We start from the raw sequence: 19,980 nt of genomic DNA, 5'->3' as shown, positions 1-19,980 counted from the left end.
AACCATCCACGCCCACACTCACACCTAGGGACAATTTAGAGCGTCCAATCAGCCTGACATGCATGTTTTTGGAATGTGGGAGGAAACCGGAGCACCCGGAGAAAACCCACGCAGGCCCGGGGAGAACATGCAAACTCCACACAGGGAGGCCGGAGCTGGAATCGAACCCGGTACCTCTGCACTGTGAAGCCGACGTGCTAACCACTGGACTGCCCACTATAAAATTTTATATTTTAAAAACACAACTTTTATCAAGCACAGTATGATTGATTTTGTAACAGTAAGTTTAAAAAGACATTGAATTATACTACAGAATTAGGATAATCATGGGGCGGCCTGGGTTAACAATGTCACAAAACGTTTCTACTGTATAGTGAAATAGTGCTGATCTCGTCTGAATTTTCTCCCAAATCTAGGCCTGTTTAGGTAAACACAAAGGTTGGTTATATGTCACAGTATTTCTGTTGCATGAATGGCAACAGGTGGATACTGAGATTTATTGAATCTTCTGTCATCTAGTGGAGAAACATTTAATTGTTCTGCCTGTCAACTACGTCTAGTGTAGATTGATGAAGCAAGGTACATTGTTTGAAGGAAATAAAACAATGTTATTTCATTTCATGTGAAAGTGGATAATTTCCTGCGACACGCTGGATGATATCTCATGGCACACTGACGTGAAAAAGGATTCCACATCATTATGTTTGAACCCAATTAACAAGAGCGTTTACACCTGCAGACTAGTCTTTTTATGCAGTAAAAGGATACCAAATTATGGCTTATAACATTCTGAACTAGTCAGCCACTAACCCATTTCGTTTGGGTCGCAGACAGCTAAATTTCCTCGTAACTTCCAGTGGCGTGTGGTCTGCCTCTCCCGGGCTCTTGATATAATGTCACAGCTATAGTAACTACATTTGTTTGGTGTTTTATTCTATTATAATTTGACTGAGCAAAGTGCAACTGTTCCATTTGTCAGGATCATTTACAGAATTTCCCAAAAAGAAACCATTGATGTTCCACTCACTTAGAAAGAGATCAAAACTGACATACGAGTCACGTAATTTTAATCCTAAATTTTGCTGTACCCATTTTAGTCGAGGGCAGCACAATGTCCTAGTTGTTTGTTCATCTGCCTCGCAGTTCTGATGTTCAGGTGACAATTTCGACTCCAACCCCCGTGCGGAAATGCATGTTCTCCAGTGGCGTGCTGAAATCCAAATGTCGTCAAAATACAATATAATACATTTATTTATCTAGCGCTTCCACGACAGCTGTCGCCGCAACAAGGCGCTTTACAGAGCATTTAACTGAAAATAATACAACACAACACGTGACATCAAACATTGACAATTAATAGTCTTTTGGATTGGATTGGATTGGATAAACTTTATTGCCAAATGTTGCTGCTCCCACAACAGTTCAACAAAACACAAAAAAACATTTCAGCTCTTTGACAGTCCGTTGTGTTTGTATTTTACAGTTTAATTTTGTAGCATTCAAGTATGTTAATAAATACAGCAACAACAAAAAAACAATAACAACAATGCGGATTCGACGTAATGTGTTGCTTTTGGGCCGAGATCAAAGAAATTGATCTGAAATTGTCATCAGCACATTTTGGGCAAAATTGCCATTTCTCCGACAGTCCGTGAATGTATCTTCATCCCGCAATACGATAGATTACCTGTTGGTGGCGCTAATGCATCATTTTGGATTGATTAGGGGAGGAGGAAGAGAGGTGGATGTGAGTTGATTTGAGTTCTTGACGATTTGTCAGCTGGCGGAGTGTAGTCCAGAGCGGCTGCGTTTGCGCCAGACTTTAGTCCGGTCGCTTGCTTGTAGAGGCGACCCCGTCGCGCTGGAATTTAAAACTGCAAGCGACGAATCGCACAGGCAGCTCCCGACGACTCCACGACGCACAATGACGAGAGTAACAAAAGAGACTTGTTGTCTTCAACCTACCAGCAGCTAAACCGGCTAACATTAGCCGACGTAACTGGGACGACACTGAGACGGGGTACGAGCACTTTAAACATTTATTTTGTGACGATAACTTAACACGTTGTAGTTGTCGTTTCGCTAAAGCTAAAGTAAACTTGCTAACTAGTCGCTGGTGATGACTGGCTTACTAGGTGATGCTAATAAGCACTAGCTCGAAACTAGTCTACTAACCCATTCGTGAGAGAACAATAACATATCACAAGCTGCTAAATAATGCATGGATGCTCTGTGGAGGATGCCATTTTGAGTGGGTTGTAGTCTGTTAGACATATATATATTTTTTATACGTCAGCTGGTTTTTGATGCGTTTTCCCCCTCTGGCAGACTTATCCGGAAGGACCCAGTGTGCATCCTCGTCTACCTAAAGCCGAACTGGGTTGACTGTCGGTTACCCATGGCTGCTGTGGTTGGTTACACGCCACCGTGGTGGGTCAACCTGCTGCACCGACTTCCACGTTTCAGCTTCAGTTTAGAGCAAACGAGCAGCGACTTTCAGCCGTGGAAGTGGACGTATCAACAGGTACACATCCATGAGCATCCACTTGCCATGGTTTGATTGATTTATGGGTGGATTTTTATTTCCAACTCGGGATTAAAGAGATTCCTTGGTGACAAATGACATGTGAGCACCTGTTATTTTGCTTCACCTTTTGAGTCCAGTCACCATCTGTTGACTTACTATATCCGTCTTTCGGGCCTATTCCAGCCTGAAGACCAGCTGGTATTGTCTAATCCAGGCCAAAGCAACCTTTGACTTTGGTGGGGGTCTCCTGGCCATTGTTTTCTTTCTCTACATTTGGGCAATTTCTCGAGGAATGATTGTTGAATGTAAAGGTTGAATTATCACTACATTCAGGCAGTTGAAGAAGAGATCTAGGAGCGCTTCACTACCTATTTCTTCGTTGTTTCCTCACTTGACATTTGGTCTTCATTTGTTCACGGTCATACTTCCCCTTTTTTAAGTGTGATTCAGATCTTGATTCAGATTGAAACAGGAAGACACTACCCAGACATGCGTCATCATCTTATTGTCTCTGTACTGACAATCATAAAGTGAGTACTCTCAGAGGTGGACTTAAAAGTACACAACAAGCTTTTGTTTGGCTTCACACATCTGCCAGTTTCAAACGGAGTTGGCACCTTCTGACTTTGTTGTCCAACGCCCGGAGGTATACCTCAGCATTCCAAATGTGAAAAGTAGTAACCGCTACATTTACTTAAGTAGCTTTTTGGATCAATCATACTTGTGGTGTAGTTTTAATGCAGCATACATTTTATACTTTTACTAGAATATTTAAAAAGAAGATAAAATACTTTTATTACGTTACACTGACCAAAGGAAAAGTCTCTCCAGCTCCACACAGTACTGTAGTACTTTACACAGTGACTGATTGGAATGAAGCATTGCAGAAATAACGTCTGGGTCATTTGCCTGGTGAGAAAATTAAGATGTTCGCGAATGTAGTTGATTGAAGAACATTTCTTGTGGCAGATTTCTTTTTATTTAAAGTGATATGATAAAATGGGGGCAATGTCGATTTGCATTACTGTACGTACTGTATTGCTGTAGTTTGACTTTGATGCTGACACAAAAAAAAAGGTTACCAATTGGTATGCATTTTTCTTTTCACTCTTACCATTGTAATTATTTGGAGCATGGGTGTGTCTAGTTCATTTGGAGTGTGCACAAGCTCCCTGAAAAGTACATCCACGCACCGCCAAAAATTTAAAAAAATTACCACCTGATCAGTTGTGCTCTAAAACTGCCAACACCCCTGAATTTCTAATACACACACACAAACACACACACACACACATATATATATATATATATATATATATATATATATATATATATATATATATATAAAATATACACACACACACAAACATACTTGAGTCATATTCTAAACTGTACCCTGACTTGAGTAATTTTTGATGTCTCTATGCACTTCGTGATACATTTTTTAGTATGAACCAATATTAGCACAATTTTTTTGCGGTTGGAGCAATTCATACGTTCTGAGTGGCGTTTCTCTCCCGAACACTCAGGTAGTCCATTATCCTGACATTGTCGATTTAATGGAATCCATTATAGCTCTGTTACTCTATTGTCGACAGTCCATCCTGTTAGTTGGAGGTGTGGCGCTTGCCTGTCTGGCTCTGGACCTGCTGTTCCTGCTCTTCTACTCCATTTGGCTGTGCTGTAGGCGCAATAAGAACCCGGACCAACCCTCGGCCGACTGCTGCTGCACCGCCTGGTGCGTCATCATCGCAACACTCGTGTGCAGGTAAACACAAGACAGCCCTTGACGACGTCACGCAAAGCGATTGAAGTGTGACCCTTGTTTTCGCATGACACGCGCACTGACGCCAATATTTTCCTGGTGCGTTTCATTTTGGTCAAAGTGTGGGATTGACCATCTGGACTTGTGTTGTTGAGCATTTGTTTCTTGGTTTCCGCCATATGTTGATGGACCGTTAGTGAGCCAGCATAGCTGATTCAGCAATGTACAAAAAAGGGCTGCAGGACCCTGATGAGGACATGTAAGGGCTGTATCACAATCAGTCTGTCCCTTCACCCGGTTGCTACTAAAGTCGTATGCCCCCACCCACCCCATTAATAGCAAACAAGATATACAGGAAGCATTTGTGTGCAGTTTCCCCCAATATTAGAAAAGCTGTCCATATTTTCCATAATTTCACTGCGGTTGGGTTTTTTTTTCTGTTTTTGCTCTTTTCGACCCGTTCCACAATGCAGAACGTGAGAGGAAGAGATTAGCCGACCAGGAAGAGGGAATACACAGTGATGTACACCACTTGTCTGTTCTGACTGACTGGTGCTCATGACATCGCCCCGCTTGATTAGAAACGCCACCGTGCTCTGGATGGATGTTACCAAAATGTCTGAATTGAGAGAAAATTCTTTCAATTCAAATTGTTTCTCTATATTCAGATTATTTGTTCTGATTTCTAACCATTTATTTTTTCAGAGGAAATATATTAATAGTTGTAATCTGTTTTATAGATAGTTTCATATTAGGACCGCACAAGCATTTTAATTTGAATATTTTCCAAAGCTTAGCAGTGTGAAAACAAGTTCACCACAGTATCCATATATTTTCTATTGCACTTGTCTTCTAGGTGAGCTGGATTTTATCCTCAACATGGATGACTGAGAATGTAAAAAAACAATTGGAATTTTTATTAATCTTGTGACAGAAAGTGAAAAATGATTCACGATATTGAAGAATATGACAAATGCTCACTGAGGCTGCCTGGCTTTAACTTAAGAGATTCTGCCTGCCTCTTTTGCTCCTGTAAATCAACCCATAGACGAATTGTACGTTATACTACAGAAAATAACATCCCAGGCCCTCCCTCATCGCTGCTTTCCTGCAACCCGAGGCTTCTCTCTCCAAATACGATCTGATAACCCAGCCAGAGGGCCGCCTTTGTCAGGACTGAGGCCTTCGGGGCGTACATACATAAGGGTCCGTTCTGCTGAGTTTCCATGGGTGTTTGAGGCGTCTGAACTGACAGGGTTAATGTGGGGTTCAACCCCCATGTCCACTGGCTCGCCACCTCCCTCGCTCGCTCTTGTCTCTGCCGTTTGTCTTTTCAAGCAAATCCCGGTCCCCCCACACCAAACCCTTCTCACCGCTCTGTCTCTTCCTCCTTATTCTCTTTGTCAGCGCCGGCATTGCTGTGGGTTTCTATGGGAACGGCGAGACTTGCGACGGAGTGAATCGGCTGACTTATTCCCTGCGCCATGCAAATCGCACAATCACCGGTGTGCAGAAGCTGGTGAGACTTTGATTAGTGAATAACTCACTCATGGTTATTTTCCTACTTACCGCCACAAGACCTGTTGTGCATTCCCTCATCCAACTTGATTGTCCCCTGGTCGGGTGCAGGTTTCCGACGGCACGTCCTCACTGAACGGGATAGTACATGGCAATCTGAAGGTGCTTGAGGTGCAATACTCCCAGCACAGAGACTCCCAGTCAATCATCCGAAATCTGAAGGACCAGCTGGACAAGCTGGTCGGGCAGATGGTGAAGATCCCCTTCTGGGACAACAGTAAGAATCCAGTCTCTCTGGAGGAGCTGGCTGTCAAGATCGAAGTGTACGACTGGTACAGGTGAGCTGCTCAATAACAAAGAGAAAAATGAAGGAAAACATCTTTTAACTCATTCAGTACCAGCCAATTCTGGACCAAGTCTGAAAAGATGTTTAAAAACGTCTTTGGGAGTGAATGAGTTAAGAGATTTACCATTATAGTCGTATGTGCAAATGTTTGTCCACTTACACCACTGCCGCAGTATCGCGCGTTGGGTGTCTCATTCGCTTGAGTCGTGTGGGCGACAAGGTGATTGAGGTAATGAGCACAGATGGTATCTGGGTCTCATTTTTTCCTTTGTCTTTCCACCCTGACGGTCACTCAGTAAATCATCCTTCACATCTGTTCATCTCTCTTCCTCCTTTGCTTTGGTATTATCTCGCCTTTGAAACTGATGAAAGAAAGGGGGAACAGACCTCATGACAGATGAGGATGAAGACAAATTAGAATGTCATGACGCCATTGACCCGAGTGCCGTGTGTTCCAATTACATTTGGGGGGAGAAAACAAAATGTGTGTGGATACAAACTAAGGTTTTACAAGATCATTTCTGGATTGAGTAAACTTGTTACGGCTGTTCAAACGAAAAGTATCAGCCCCCTCACTTTTGGGCTTCATCCTCTCAGGTGGCTGGCCTATCTCTGTCTGCTGCTCTTCGATGTCCTCATTTGTCTGCTGGTGTTGTTCGGCCTCATTCGCAACTCCAAAGGGACGCTCATCGGGTGAGTCGCGACGCAAGAGGCACAATGACGGTGACACTGCAAGTGATTTGTGGCCATTGACACAGAAGGACCTGCAATGACGCTACATAAAAGTCCCCAACTCACCTTCTCTATGTAGTCAAGTCAAGATCTTTCATGCCCGATAAACTTGACGCCACTCGTGTGCGGCTGGTAAACTGAAGACACTTTGTGGCGCCCACACACTCCCCTGCCACTTTTATATTTCGAACAGTTGCGTATGATCTCACAGATTTATTTAAACATGCAAAGCTATGACTTACTGCTCCGTGCAAGACGCTGATTGGTTGCCATATTAGGTATAAATTCTGCCTTTACAAAAATACAACTGGCCAATAGGTTTTTGAAATGCACAGCATTTATCTACACCGCAAACTATAACTGTATTAATGAGTGTAATGATAAAAAATAAATTCTAACAGGTTCAATCAAACGCAGACGAAAAGTACTTTGGTTCCTTAGCATTGTCAAGAATTCCTTTTTGGGTATTCCAACCCCCCACCCATTTTCCACTAAATAATACCTGAGTCGTAATAGCAAAATGTGTACAGAGATGTACAGGCAATATTATTTTATCAGGTGCATGACTGATTAAATATAATTACGATCAATTTGTAATTGTTTGGTTCCCCTCACACTCCTTTAGGGTGTGCTTGTTTGGTGTTCTGGCTCTGGTGGTCAGCTGGGCCTCACTGGGGCTGGAGTTGGCTCTCTCCGTGGTGAGTGTCCGCTTCTGATGTCAATATCACACGAAGGTGGTGGTTGATTTCTCTTTTTTTTTTAACTGGTCTGTCACCACCCCCCCCCCCCAACCCCCTTCACATTCCCCTAGACCTCCAGCGACTTCTGCGTGGCTCCTGACACATACATCACCCAAGCGGTTGCCAGCTATCGAGTAGTCCATAAAGGTATTAGTCACTCACTTGTGATGATTTATGGGCCCTATTTTTTTTTTCACTGTGATCGCTTTTTTTTTTTGGGGACACTCATGTGAGTGAACCGCCAAGTCTCGCCCCCCTGCGCCGCTCTCAATGCTGTGATTATTGTGCAGCAGTGAAGATGGCATTGTTCTAAAGAGCAAAGCAAGGCTTGTCCCCCGCTCATAAAAAGCCTCTCAAAGTGGCTGCCAACAGTGTTACAGAGCAACGGGCTGCTTTTTCAGGCTGAATAGGAGTGTCGATGCTGCAGCTTGTTTTAGTAATTGCCTAAATGATGGCATGGTTGTAAAAAGGTAAATTTTACAGAGAGCTCTGTGCGGAGTGGTTGAGGCAAGTAAGGTGAATGAAGTCAGGGAAGGGATTATCAAAATGGATTATTAAGGGAACACCAAGTAAAGTTCCCTCTCAAAAAAAATATTGGTGTAATTGTCCCCTTCACCTCCGCAGGCTTCATGACTGACAAATGCAATCTTTTTCTGTGCTTTGACTTTGACAGGAAAGATATTATTTGAATGGTTTCATGACTATTTTTCACATCTCATCTGCTTTCCTCCCACTCTGCAATCGTGTCAGTCAGCTAACAGGCTCATAATCCATATGAGTAATGGCTAAGCCTTTTCACAATTGGAAGTGGTTGCATATTAAAACAAGCCTCAAAGACAAAAATCGCATTTGACAAACGCTGCAGGGAACGGGACGATTAATTTTTTGTTTGTTTGTTTGCTTATTTATTGTTCTGCATCACTCAGCCAATGTCAAAGCTAGAGCACAAGTATCCTCTGTGTATTTTCTCATCCATCACAAAAGCTTTGTTCCGAGATTCATAAGTTCAACAGAACAATTGCGAGTATGCCACATTTATAGCTTCGTTTGGTTTGATGGCCGAGAACATGTTTTCATGCCCCGGTCGAACTGACTTGAGTAATAACTGTGCTGATCTTGATACTGTGTTCTCGTGGGTTGAGACCTTGGCAAACAGAGATGCTCCATATCATTTCGAACTTGTCAGGACTTTTTAGCCCCCAGTGGAAACAAACAGCATGTTCGACTATCTTACTTTGGTGAGACACAAAATGTAAGACGCCACAAGTGTGGATGCACATCCTGTGACTTAAACTGATGTGCCGATTGAAGAATAGAAAGTACTAGCACATGTATTCGCTCTTATCACTTTGTCGCCCGTTTCCACGAGCTTTCCACCAGTATGCGAAATCTGGTTTCATCTTGTCTGTTTTATCCACAGAAATCCTCGAGTACTACCTAAGTTGCGATTTGGAGCTAACCAACCCCTTCCAGCAGGTTTGTTGCTTCTCACAAATCCGATGTAGTTTGAACCTTCTCACGCTCTTTTACCCTGTTTTGCTGACGCCATTGAAATCCCCGCAGACAGCATTAAAAAAACACATTTTTCTGTACAATGTGGGGAATTTGCTGCAAGCGGGTACAATGAATCACTCCCAGTGCCTCAGACAATGATGCACAAGGACAACAATCCCATTCTGCAGCTTTTCCTGCGTCTTGCTTCGCCGGGTTTGTGTTGGAAGCCAAAAATGGGACATCCCTTCCGCAACAAATCTATAGTTTGACTTCATGCATAAATGAAAGCCGTTTGAGTACTTGTAGACATCTATTGTTAGCGCCAATGCTGTGAAGAAAAAGATGCTACAGTCCCTCCGGTGTCCTGCATCTTGCATCTATAACCTTTCATCATGCTTTCACATGACTTATAAATGGACGCAGCACCAAAACTAAAAATGTGAAAGTATAACAAATGTTCTCTTTCAGAAGCTTTCTGTGAGCCACAAAGCGCTCGTCGAGATGCAGGACGACGTGCTACAGCTTCTGAGCTCCGCCACTGGGGAATACAATCTTACTCGGGTAGGTCTCGGTTATACTTGTGACTGGACAGGCACGTCCATGTTATGGCTTATCATTGTCATTCGTGATGACGGGCAATGAAGCACAGCGCACTTGCTGACTGACCACCTGGGGGGCCTCGCATTATGTCCATTTAGCTACATTAGCCATTCGTTCAATACAACGCCGCATTATTGTCCTGGCTGTGTGTTGACGGGCACAAAGTGGAGCTCATTTCACTCTGCATTTCCCATGCACAGAAATGTGCTGAGCTGGTAGAAGCATTTGCGCGAGGCAAACAGGCACGTTAGATACTAGAACAGTTGCGAGGACGGCGTGACGGGTAAATAAAATACAAGTACAGTTGCCTTGCGATACGAGTGCTTTGTTGACAGCGGCTCAACTAACCTGACAACAAATGGCAGTTTGTCAAGACAGAATTCGTCAGTATTCCTTCAGAAAGATGCTGCTGGCTGTTAATTGCCGCTCTGTTTAGAAGTTTGTCATATCATCAAACACAGAATTACACAATGTCTATAATGCGAACACGTAATGGGGAAACACCAAAGGCAGCATTAGCATTATGTGTGGCTGTTCTAACCCTTTAAGAGTTGGATATTGGAACACAAGCGGTGCAGCAATACATGGGGCCAGACAATATAGACAATACACCCATGTATATATTCATTATCCTCTGCCAAGAATGACTGATATGAATGAATTCGCAGGGCTGCATGATGGATCAATGCCAATTTTTAGAGTGATCTTTAGATAGAATGTTCCCATTGTATAGAACTGAAGCATCACCACTCAATTATTTTGTTTTTGAGCCTTTCTTGGTTGGAAGTCACGTTGATCCACGGTTAAGCTCATTTCTGCACATTTAGAGGGTTTTCCCCCTCTCTCAACCCCCATCGTTCATTTCCAGGGAAGTTTGGAGCAGATCCAGCGGATACTGAACACGACTGAGATCAGCCTTCATCAGCTCACCGCGCTGGTGGACTGCCGCAGCCTGCACTTGGTGAGTGAGCCGCGATACGGAGACTCGCAGACATGCATGGGGGCGCCTCACTCGTGGGAAGGTGGCCCGGCCGGCGCTGATGTGTTGTGACATCGGTGCAGTGCAGCTCAAGTTATATAAAGCCACCTTTCTTCCGTGCTTGCTCATCTGACTCCGCTTGTCCTCACAAATAACCGTCCTCACGCTGGACTTCCTGTCCAACTGAAAGCGGCCCGAGGATGAGGAGTCGGTCGGTTGCATCCAAATTCCAAAACAGCCAAACCTTCCACCCTCCTGCCGCATTACCAAGCCATGCATGCAGGATGGAGATTGTCGTGTAATGTGGGGGAGTGTTGCTCTTTTTGGATGCTGGTGAGAAAATGTGCTGCTTCCTGTGTGTGCCTGCGCGCCAAATGTGAGCTCAGCGGTTTGACCTAGTTTGAATGCGACGTCTAAGAACAAACTGCAGCCTCCGTGTTATAAGCTGATTGTTTCAGTCTTTATGACACTGGTAAAACCGGTGTCACTGACATGTCCGCAGGACTACGTGCAGGCCTTAACGGGTGTGTGCTACGACGGATTGGAGGGCCTCATCTACCTGCTGCTCTTCTCCTTCGTGACGGCCCTCATGTTCAGCTCCATCGTTTGCAGCGTGCCTCACACCTGGCGGAAGACGCGGTAAAGCACCTCCGAACCGCATCTCGAAAACGGCGCTTGTCAAAACTGCTTGAAAGCTTTTCAGGGGAGGTTTTATGGCCACGCGCGCCTTTGTACACTTAGTAATGATTTATGACGACAAGCCCATCAATTAATTATGGCTTCATAAACGTTTATTCCAAGGTCTTATTTTGGAATGGCCGCAGGAAGGACTCGGATACAGTAAACGAAGAGAACCATTTTTGTATACAATATACCCTTCAAAACGCTCTACACCAGCTGCATCCACAAGTACTCAGCTCCCCCTCAGCTCTGAAATTGTGACAAGTCGGCCTAAATCTGTCGTAGCCACTGCCAGAGTTGATGTCATCTTCCACAGCGGGAAGGTGGAATGAGTCTTGATGCCTCTGTCCCAGCAACCATGGTCATGTTTCGCCGGAAAGCGTTCACACAAGCCCAGCTGTCCGCCATGTAATTATCAGACCCCCTTTGGAGCAATGGGGGGAGGGGGGGCGTTCATCTGTCTAATCACAGCTGGAGCTTCCTGTTTTAGCAGAGGCCGCCTGTTTTCCACAGTAGTCCATGTTAAGCGCGGAAAGTTTGTCTCTCATATTCAATTAAGCTTAAGGTCAAGTTAGAATGTGCTAAATCATCAGATGAAAACACGACTGGTGGAAACTTCACCTTTTGCGGCTTTTACCTTTTAATAAGTGTTGCGCTTGTAAGTGCAAATGATGTGCTTGCAATTTAAACTCTCTATAGTAGCCAGTGAAGACTACCCATTAGCAACTAAGAACAAACATAACAAAAGTGACCACGTGGGCACCCTTTGGAGGGTTTTTTTTTAACTGGAGCAGCAGCTCCCTCTGGTGGCCCCTCACAGTGTCTTCATTTCTTGGCAGGTTGGACGATGTCAGTGACAGCGACTCACTGGGCCGCGGCGGGAGGCAGAACCAAGACAACCTGTACCGCGTCCACATGCCCAGCCTGTACAGCTGTGGCAGCAGCTACGGCAGCGAGACGTCCATCCGCGCCGCCGCGCATACCGTCAGCAACGCGCCCGTGACAGAGTATATGTACGTGTCATTTTGGGTTTTAAGCGCGGGGTTAGTTTAAGACATGGCAAACAGTTAAATGTTTTTTTAAAATAAATTTATAAAATACAATTATCTAATACTTATTTTGATTCTTAACGATTCTCAGGATGAAACAAAACAGGGCAGGAATATTTTGGATTTTCAGATCAATTTTTTTCATTTATTCTTTCAGAAATGTTGATGTTCAAACAATTGTTAGATGATTTTTCTCTGTTCACAGCCCCTCCCTTTATTATTACTGTATTATTATTTTTAATTGCCAGGCACCTTTCTGCAAATGGCCTACAGGCTGTTTAAAGCTAATGCACATGATTGAAAAGTGGGCGCTCCAGTCAGTATGTGCAGTTGTTGCTCTCCATCTTTGAAACCAAATAATCTCACGGGTGATAGGGTCAATGGGCATGATCTTCTCCTCTAATCTCCACGTAAAAATGCTGCAAATAAATGTTTTTACATAACTTTACATCGACACAACAGTGCATCTTTCCTCACTTTTGACCTCCCTGCTTTTCCTCCAGCAGGGCTCAGAACGCCAACTTGCCCAACTCCCGTATGGAAAACACACCCTTGATCGGACGAGAGTCTCCGCCACCCTCTGTGAGTTCAAACCGGCCAATCGGCCTCTTGCTACCGACGCACCTTTTCGCCGCGTTTCCACCAAGCGCTATGGTTCAGCTTGGTGCATAACGTCCTGATGCTGTTACCGCAATAGAAAGTTTGCCAAAAGACAAACGGGTCATTTATTTTGCTACCGCTTGCACATTTTGATAGAAAGTATTGATCCAAGCGATGTTGTTTGGTCGGAACGTGGCTATTTAGAACCCTCATTCTGAAAGATCAGACAGTAATTCCTTAATATTTCGAGCAACTAAACTGCAAGGGGAAAGTTCTCAGGTTCCCCTTGTAACAGCACCTCCAATCCAAAACCTCTAAAAGCCACCCCCACCCTCTCCCACCTCCCATCGATGCCTCTGTGTCTGACCTGGACACTGTTTCACATTTCTTCTCTACACTCTCTTGTCGTCTTTTTTTTTTCCCCCTCCTAACCCCTCTGCCAATCCGTCCAGTTGTATTTGACTCCCGCCCACACTAACAGTGGTCACAGCTGGCAGCTAAAGCCTTCGGACAGCTCCAGATCGTTTTGGTAACCTCGTCTGCTATGCTAACAGGTACACAATATGGCAACCCCCACCTGCCAACTTTCCCCCCCCGAAACCAAACTCGACTCCACAGTGTCCCACCTGATGTTTGTTGCCTGTGGCCCATGACCCCCAGGCTGCATGTTTCCCCTCCCGAATGCGAGCAATGTCCCGGTGGATTATCCCTCTTCCCCGCGCTGTAAATATAATCAACAAATCAACAATTTCATACATTATCACCATGAGACACATTTTGACATATTTGAGGAGAAGTGACATAGCAAAAGGGCATTATCAGTACAACCTGTACTGTGGTAATAACAGTTGGAGATGGCGCTACTTTCATTTCTTCACAACAGTTAAAACCTGACTTCAAATATATATGTATTTTTTGTAAGTAACCTGCATACAGGCGCAATGTCAATGTCTTAGAATACCACAAAAGTGTTCATTGACTTCATTAGTTCATAAAGTGAAGATCATATTACGCTGTCAGTCATCACGCATGTGAATTTACCTTTTTGAATTGAGCGACTATAAAATGCAAAGTCCACTATATTCCGCCTTAGCGATGCGCCTGTAGGTAAGTTATTCAAAGCATGGTTGCATCCTAAATGTTGAACGACAAGATTTATATGGAAACAACAACATGACCTTTGCAAGGAGATGTATTATCCATTTTTATTTTGTGGGTGCTTTGCCAGGTATCTTAATAACATGTCTGTGACTTTTCACCTGTCAAAATACCCCAAAGATCACAGCACACACCATTTGCAGTCTGGTGTTTAGAGCCGGCCACTGGCAAGGCAGCAGTTCATACATTAAACGGTGTGTTAAGTGCGGTTGTTTAATATCCCACTTGATGGGCCACGCTGAGAGCAGAGATGCAAAGCGGGCCAGAATATGTCCCCTTAAAAATCAACAGACTACACACACTTCCTTTTCCTAAATTGTGCCGCTTCTGTGTTTGGATCAGTAGTCTCCTGCAGTGTTTCCCAACCTTTATTGAGTCAGGTATTCATTTCGCATACATTCGAAAAATATAATCAATCTCACAATATATCACCCCCCCCCCCCCCAAAAAATGCTCTGTGCCTGATATACTAGCAGAAAGCCGTGACTTAAGTTTGTGGTATGAATAGCAACATGTGGACGCCCACGTTTATTGTACCTTCTGCTATATAATGAAAGAGCACAAAGGTCTCTCACCTGGTTGGGAAATACTGGCCTACTTTACCCCCTGGTGTTTTAGCTTGAAAAGTCACCAGTTTGCAGCCATGATGGGTGGTGCATGTGCAACTTCTGTGTCCCCACCGCACCCCGCCATGATGAACTTTTCTACTCATTGTAAAGAGTTGTGATGCTCGGGAGCGTCTCTCATTCTCTGAGCAATTCTATTTGACTCATGTTCTGTTGGTCATGTATTTTTTCCATCTGCTTCTCACTCGCAGTACACCTCCAGCATGCGGGCAAAATACCTCGCTAACAGGCGACCAGAGCCCAACCCCCCCGCGTCAGTTTAGCCGGAACCGGATTCAAATGGCTGACATCTTGAAAGCCACACCGCCTTGTTTTTTGTTTTTGTTTTTGTTTTCCCTCCCCTCTTTAGTGGCTTCCTGTTATCATCTCATTGGAAGATCTTTGGATCGCTCTCACTTGGCGCTCACCTTTTAATCCAGATTCTTACCGTCAAATCAGGAGTCAATTTACTGGAATTGATGAATCCTGAAACCTGACAAAAGGAGCTTTTTTTTTTCTTACCTGAAGTATGAAGACCTTTTACAGAGCAGTGGATCAGTCTCATCCCGATTTTGACTAATTCTACATTTCACAGTGTCTTTGCTACTTGTCTTAACTCTGATGTTTGGGACCAGTCATCGTGCAAAACTCAGAGCTTTTTATTTTTTTTGTTGCTGTTGGAAATCGTCCGACGACACTCGTGAGCTGCCAAGCTGTGGATTTGGAGGATTCAATGAGCTGGCAATACTGGCAAAGAAGCCATCAATGAGGGAGGAAGAAGACGTGCAAATACTTGAGACGTCAACATACTACTGGAAAACTTTTCTCACAATTTCACTCCGCAGTTTTAATTTTCAGGCATGACGACGAAACACAACTGTGACTTCTCCAAATCTGCCCGGCAGCAGCTATGGGAGCTTTCGCAATGCAGCCGTTAACAGTTAATGTGAAGTGTGCATTTTTTTCCCTTCTTTTTGTAGTTTCAAACATTTTTGCATTGGCAATGCAGCATCTGACAAACAAATGTGTTTTAGCATTTCTAACAAATAGATGACGACGACGAGTTTACGCCCATTGTGCGCCGTCGTATTTTGTTGGCAAGAGAACTTCCAGGCGGTGCCAATCAAACTTTTAAATGTCTTAAATTAGCCTGATTTCCCCCTCCCCGACCCCCTTCCCCCTCTGCCACCCTCAATCATTTTTTATGCTCTGTACACTTGTTTTTGTTTGGCCATCATGTTCTCGCTCTTTGTGTATCTTTGTTGGGTGATGAACATTTATTGTAAAAGTAAAAAAATTCCTGACTTTTCAATTTTTTGTTTTTATTTCCGTTTGATTTTTTTGAGTCTGAAGGCAGCACTTCATTTGCTTCATTCATGCGGTAGCTATTTTCATTTTTAATCAGGTTTACTCTCTGAAGTTTTTATACAAACGCTTTAACATGTACATGGGAGAAAACAAACAAACAAACCTGTGGTTATATTGAGTTTGACCTTGTCGCGTTTACAAAAATAAAAAATAAGACCAAATTTAACTTTAGTCCTTATTGTTGTTTTAATTCTGATATCAGACACTAGGTAGCAGCAGAACACCGCTGCTTTGTATCGACCAGCTTGTGTTGGACGATGTGTGTGTGTGTGTGTGTGTCTGTGTCTTGAGTATTCCAGTTTCAAATCTGAAACGATTACAAGGACCAGAAAAGCCTCAGAGTACGTGCGGTGGTGTCAAGTTAATTTTGTCCATCTTAAAACTATAGAGTAAAAAAAAAAAGATGAGATCCTTTGAGCTCTCTCTAGCCCACTGTGAAGTTTTCCAAACTACTTGGCGTGTACAGATCCGCCAGCAGAGGGCGCTGTTATTCCATTTTGACTCAATTTTTACGACCTAAACACATTTCAATCATGAAACGCATTTCATGCATGAAATGTGTTTATGCCGTTAAGCATAAACACATTTTATGCTTAACGGCATAAAATGTGTTTCTTATGCTTATCATAGCCATTTCTAAATATGTGTAATTTGATTTGAAATTTATCTTAATGCATCAGAGCTGAAAAATTATCAAGGCACTCTCTTAAAAAGTTCGATTGTCTCAGGTTTTTTTTTTTTTTTTTACACAAGTCCAGCTCGGTTTCACTGTTTTAATGTTTAATGGCTTTCTCTCCAAGCACGTCTTTTGAGAGGAGGCTAGAATGTGATGGAGTAGCGGTGACATCATCTCCCCTGCTGTTGATTGTTCTGGTTGTGCCAAACAGGGCTGTAAACAAACAAAGCATGGTGGTGGGCAGAGTATGGGGGGCCGGCGGGGAGTGTCATGGCAGGAGGGAGGTTATTATCAGACAGTCGGGATGCAAATGAAATTTCACACGGTCTCGCCGTCGAGGAAATTTAATTACGTTGCTTGTTGCCGGACTGGTGGAATGCGTCACTAAAGCTTTGAGGCGAGAAGTTGAATGGCTTGTAGGAGGCCAACACCGCACATGCCCTAACCCCCCCTCGCCCACTTCATGGATACTTCCTGGGGGCTCTCTGCCACCTGCTTGGAGCACAGAGCTCCTTGTGATGCCACATTGGACAGCTGCACTGTGAAAAGCATTGAGAGCCACACAAGGCCACGTCTATTTCTATTCACGTGGCCTCCGTCATCCTGGCTCTGGAGCGTCAAATCACCCCCGTTCCATCATAATTGAACTCTCTGGTCATGACCTTCTTATCCTTCATGCTGGAATAAGACAAAGTCTGACAATATAAGACTTGTTCTTTGGTAAGTAATGCTACTCCAATACAACATGGTGGCAGTGTAACTAGTGGGTCACTGTAAGGCGAAACGTTTAAAAATGAGTATAATAATTTATTTTCATGACAAGCAATGCAATAATTGCTCCCCCCCCCCCACCCCACCACCACAGCGCCATCTGCTGGACCTGGTGGGTCACTGTCCCACTTTACCCAGCTGTGATCAGACTGTTCAGGCAGAATGTTTAAAGATGTGTCTTCCATTTATAACCATTGCACATTCGTAGGCCACATGCAATTGTTTCTTCCTTTGAACTTATGTTCGTGCTGCTTTTTGTTTTGTTGGGGGTGGGGTTTATTTTTTTTTTTTTTTTTTTTTTTAGCCCAGCCCGACTAATTCATTTGATTTCTAACCACTGCAGCTGCATATGCTGGACCGGGTGGCTCACTGCCCCACTTGACCCCAGTTCAATAGGAATGTTAGCAACTTGAATGATGACTTTGGTGCAAGCTGTATGGAAATTTTGGACTGCAATCCAATCATCATTGACGCTTGTCATTGGTTTTAGTCTTTTAAGTGATAGGACGGGATCAAATCTGTGAGGTAAGTGGAATTGACTGTCACTTGAACGCCTGCTGCTGCCTTGTTGTCTCAGTGTGTACCAGAATGTGTGGTGTGTGTGTTCTCAAGGAGGCAGCTGTGTCCTAGATGACTTTTAGAACAGGGAATTGGGGAGTGGCTAGTTGATAGTGGCGGGTATCGTGTTATTCACAGGCTGCCTCCTCCTCTATACGCATCAGCCATACCAGTCAGAGGGTGAGGGCATCCGATGAAGGATTTATCACGCTCTCCAATTATCCCAGAAAGAGAAAACGAGAAGCTTCCGCTCACTGGGATGCTGCACAGATCTCCAAACCTCTTTTTCTTTCCCGAAAGAGTTCAATCTCATTCTCTATGCCCATGTCTGTATTCTTTATCCTCTGCAATAAACAACGAATATTACTGCAACTTACCGTAATGAAATTTGAGCAACTTCATGAAATCTGATAATGGCCACCACCATTTTGTGCATATACTGTATCTGTATCTTTGAAACCTCACAATGTGGATTTTATGGTGTACAGTGTACGGTATTATATCCACATCAGAAGATGATTTAAATATGACCCAAAGAAACTACCCCCCCAAAAAAATGTTTGTGCATGATATAACTTTCCACTGGGCGTTCATTTGAACTTGAAGAAAAACTCTTCTTTCAAGCACTCTTCAAGCTGCTGCTGGAGCGTGTCCTCTCCAAAATTCAAGTTCCTGGGGTGACACGTGATAGGGGGATTAGGCTCCCTTATTTGTGTGTGTGTGTGTGTGTGTGTGTGTGGGGAGCTGCCCATCGAGAGAGATCAAGGCCTCTGCCAGTTGCTGTGCGATGTCTGCCGAGGCCTGACACCGGGTCTGATCCGGTGGACAATACCTCTACTTAGATGGAGGCCGTGGAGGGAAGCCAAAAAGACAACGTGCGAGCGGCCCCTGTCTGCGTAATCCCCTGTGATACCAGGAATGTCCTGGCTGCCGTTGATAAACTACCCCCCAGCCCCCCCCAAATTGGAACATTATACCTGCTGTGATCTCCACCGTTTTGCTCTTTGATTCAGTTGTAAACGTGGCATTTCAGAGCTGACCAGACTTGACAGGTTCCTTGTGGTTTTTGAATGGGAGGTGCCTGGAAGTCCACCTTTGTGATTGTGTTGCCATCAACGTGGTGCAAAGTGTTGACAACGTTTTCACCGTGTGCATTGTCTTTTCATCTTTGCAGCTTTAGCGTACCTTCTGCAGGCAGTGTGGGTTCAGTTAATGGTTGCCTGTCTGAATATGACTGGTACACATCAAGACAGTCGTACTGCCAGACTATCTTTGTAAGACTGTCCAATAAGATTAACCATATGTATGTGTTGTGTTAAGAGTGGATTTGTCCCAGCATGGAGCACCCAAGCAAGTATTGTATTGTTTTTATGTCACTATGTGATGTGTGAAGTGTGCCACACTGTGCCCCCCCCCCCTTCTCACCCATTGTTTTCCCTTTAACAATCGGGCTGTTTTTGTCCTGATTTTGCCCCTGCAAAACAATTTTATGGATAAGATACGGTTAACCTTGTGTCTGAGGTGGCTTAAAATTGCATTGTCCCAATAATAGAAACCAAAATGTGTGGGGTACGACAATCTTGAAAATCTTGAAAATTGAACATGTTCATTATTTATGACCAAAAATATTTGTGTAGCGGGAGAAGATTACCCAAGCTGCTACTTCGCGCGGTTTATGATATAGATGCCCACCATTATCGCGACAGCAGTCACACCCCGATGTGCATTATTATTATAGATGTGAGCTTTCTTTGTACTAAAAAGGATGTGATCGTGTGGAAAAAGTCATGAAATATAAACTTTTCCCTGAAAT

General features: G+C 43.9%; 1 protein-coding gene across 4 annotated transcripts; it reads left to right on the top strand.

The window, feature by feature from the left end:
• Positions 1–1,738: 1,738 nt before the first annotated feature.
• ttyh3a (tweety family member 3a) lies at positions 1,739–16,323 on the top strand. 4 transcript variants are annotated; one of them, XM_086133779.1, is made up of 16 exons: positions 1,739–2,020; positions 2,329–2,524; positions 4,126–4,295; positions 5,700–5,811; positions 5,922–6,148; positions 6,754–6,849; positions 7,514–7,586; positions 7,700–7,775; positions 9,049–9,104; positions 9,591–9,683; positions 10,591–10,683; positions 11,204–11,340; positions 12,222–12,395; positions 12,935–13,013; positions 13,484–13,585; positions 15,007–16,323. In XM_086133779.1, the coding sequence occupies exons 2-15, from the start codon at positions 2,399–2,401 to the stop codon at positions 13,562–13,564; spliced, it is 1,593 nt and encodes a 530-aa protein (XP_085989905.1). In that variant the 5' UTR covers positions 1,739–2,020; positions 2,329–2,398; the 3' UTR covers positions 13,565–13,585; positions 15,007–16,323. The 4 variants fall into 4 exon arrangements, with proteins under 4 accessions (XP_085989905.1, XP_085989906.1, XP_085989907.1 ...); XM_086133780.1 differs by having other exon boundaries at positions 1,740–2,020; positions 12,938–13,013; XM_086133781.1 differs by lacking the exon at positions 13,484–13,585 and having other exon boundaries at positions 1,740–2,020.
• The last annotated feature ends 3,657 nt before the right edge of the window (positions 16,324–19,980 follow it).

The sequence above is a fragment of the Hippocampus guttulatus genome, chromosome 16 (genome assembly GCF_054856545.1).
Source record: "Hippocampus guttulatus isolate MCC_2025c chromosome 16, RoL_Hgut_1.0, whole genome shotgun sequence".
Taxonomy (NCBI): Eukaryota; Metazoa; Chordata; class Actinopteri; order Syngnathiformes; family Syngnathidae; genus Hippocampus; species Hippocampus guttulatus.
This window is presented reverse-complemented; position numbering and strand designations above follow the sequence as displayed.

Bases quoted from the DNA above. Each gene is read 5' to 3' on its own strand.
- ttyh3a (XM_086133779.1), top strand. From the start codon at position 2,399: ATGGCTGCTGTGGTTGGTTACACGCCACCGTGGTGGGTCAACCTGCTG. The intron at 6,149-6,753 runs GTGAGCTGCTCA...TCATCCTCTCAG, and splicing joins GAAGTGTACGACTGGTACAG to GTGGCTGGCCTATCTCTGTC. The intron at 6,850-7,513 runs GTGAGTCGCGAC...ACACTCCTTTAG, and splicing joins TCCAAAGGGACGCTCATCGG to GGTGTGCTTGTTTGGTGTTC.